The sequence below is a fragment of the Nicotiana tabacum genome, chromosome 22, assembly GCF_000715075.1.
Source record: "Nicotiana tabacum cultivar K326 chromosome 22, ASM71507v2, whole genome shotgun sequence".
NCBI classification, from domain to species: domain Eukaryota; kingdom Viridiplantae; phylum Streptophyta; class Magnoliopsida; order Solanales; family Solanaceae; genus Nicotiana; species Nicotiana tabacum.
The window spans coordinates 151,513,334-151,514,727 of NC_134101.1; the positions used below are offsets into that span (position 1 = coordinate 151,513,334).

At 40.2% G+C, this 1,394-nt stretch overlaps 1 protein-coding gene across 1 annotated transcript; it reads left to right on the forward strand.

The window, feature by feature from the left end:
- Positions 1 to 228: 228 nt before the first annotated feature.
- On the forward strand, positions 229 to 1,062 carry LOC142176111 (uncharacterized). The gene has a single exon (XM_075243180.1). It carries the CDS (start codon positions 229 to 231, stop codon positions 1,060 to 1,062), a length of 834 nt encoding a protein of 277 aa, XP_075099281.1.
- Positions 1,063 to 1,394: the final 332 nt, after the last annotated feature.

Sequence of the window (1,394 nt, forward strand, 5' to 3'; positions counted from 1 at the left end):
GTTTTGCAGGGCTGACTTACAATCCATCAGATTGTTAAGACAAACTTTTCAAAAGTTTTCTGAAGCTTCCGGTCTTCAAGCAAATACAGAGAAAAGTGCAGCTTACCTAGCAGGTGTCTCAGTGAACCAGTAACAGGATATACTACAAGAACTGGGGTTCCCTGAAGGTACACTTCCATCCAAATATTTGGGGGTACCTTTGGCAGCCAGGAAGCTTACAATTATTCAATGCCGGCCACTAGTGGAGAGGATTACTCAGAGGATCAACTGTTGGACAACACGACTCTTATCTTATGCAGGACGAGTTCAACTGATAAAGTCAGTTTTATTTGGAATACAGTCCTACTAGGCACAGACCTTCCTACTACCAAAAAAGTGATGAAGATGGTAGAAGCTATTTGCAGATCATTTTTATGGACTGGTTCATCAACAGTTTCAAAAAAGGCCTCGGTCTCTTGGGAAAAAGTCTGTTTACCACAAGTAGCAGGGGATTTAAATGTAATGAACTTGGTATTTTGGAACAGAGCTGCAGTGGCAAAACACCTCTGGGCAGTGGCTAAAAAGAAGGACTGCTTATGGATCAAATGGATCCATACCTTCTACATAAAGCATCACACACTCGAACATATGCCAATACCCAAGAATGCAGTCAGGAAAATTTTGGAGTCAAGGAAGCTCATTGGGGATGTTCAAAGTATTCAAGGAAACCTGTTGAATAGGTTGGATCAATTACAGAATGGCAACTCTTTTAGTATTAGGAAACTTTACAGGCTACAATTCCCCCAACTGCCAAAGGTTCCATGGAAAGGCATAGTATTGCAGCCAAGATTGCATCCCAGATTCAAATTCATTCTGTGGTTAGCATTACAGAGAAGATTAGCTACAGTTGACAGGCTACTGAAGTTTGGTGTTCAAATAGATCAACAATGTGCATTATGTAAGCTAGCTAGTGAAATATTCGACCATTTATTCTTTGAATGCTATGTGACAAAGGAAGTGTGGTCGAGACTCGGTGACATTGCAGACCTATTCAAAATTGGCAACGAGAGGTGGAATAGATAAGTCATTATGCCACAAGAAAAAGTGGACAATGGGAAATTGTTACCTGTGTCTTTGGCACGATGGTTTACACTATATGGAGGGATAAGAACAAAGTTCGATTCCAGGGAGGTGCAGTAAATGTGAACATCATATGCAGGGAAATAACAATTCATATACACACGAGAGGGCAGGAAATACAACACTGGCAGGGAGCACTTTCAACACTCAACAGATACCTATAAAGGATAGATAAGTTCTTGATGTATAGTTAGCATTGATGTATTTCAATTAGCTGTTAGTCTAGTTAGTTACTTAGACTTCAGTGGTGAATTCACTGAATCTATAGATAGAAG

Bases quoted from the DNA above. Each gene is read 5' to 3' on its own strand.
- LOC142176111 (XM_075243180.1), top strand. From the start codon at position 229: ATGCCGGCCACTAGTGGAGAGGATTACTCAGAGGATCAACTGTTGGAC.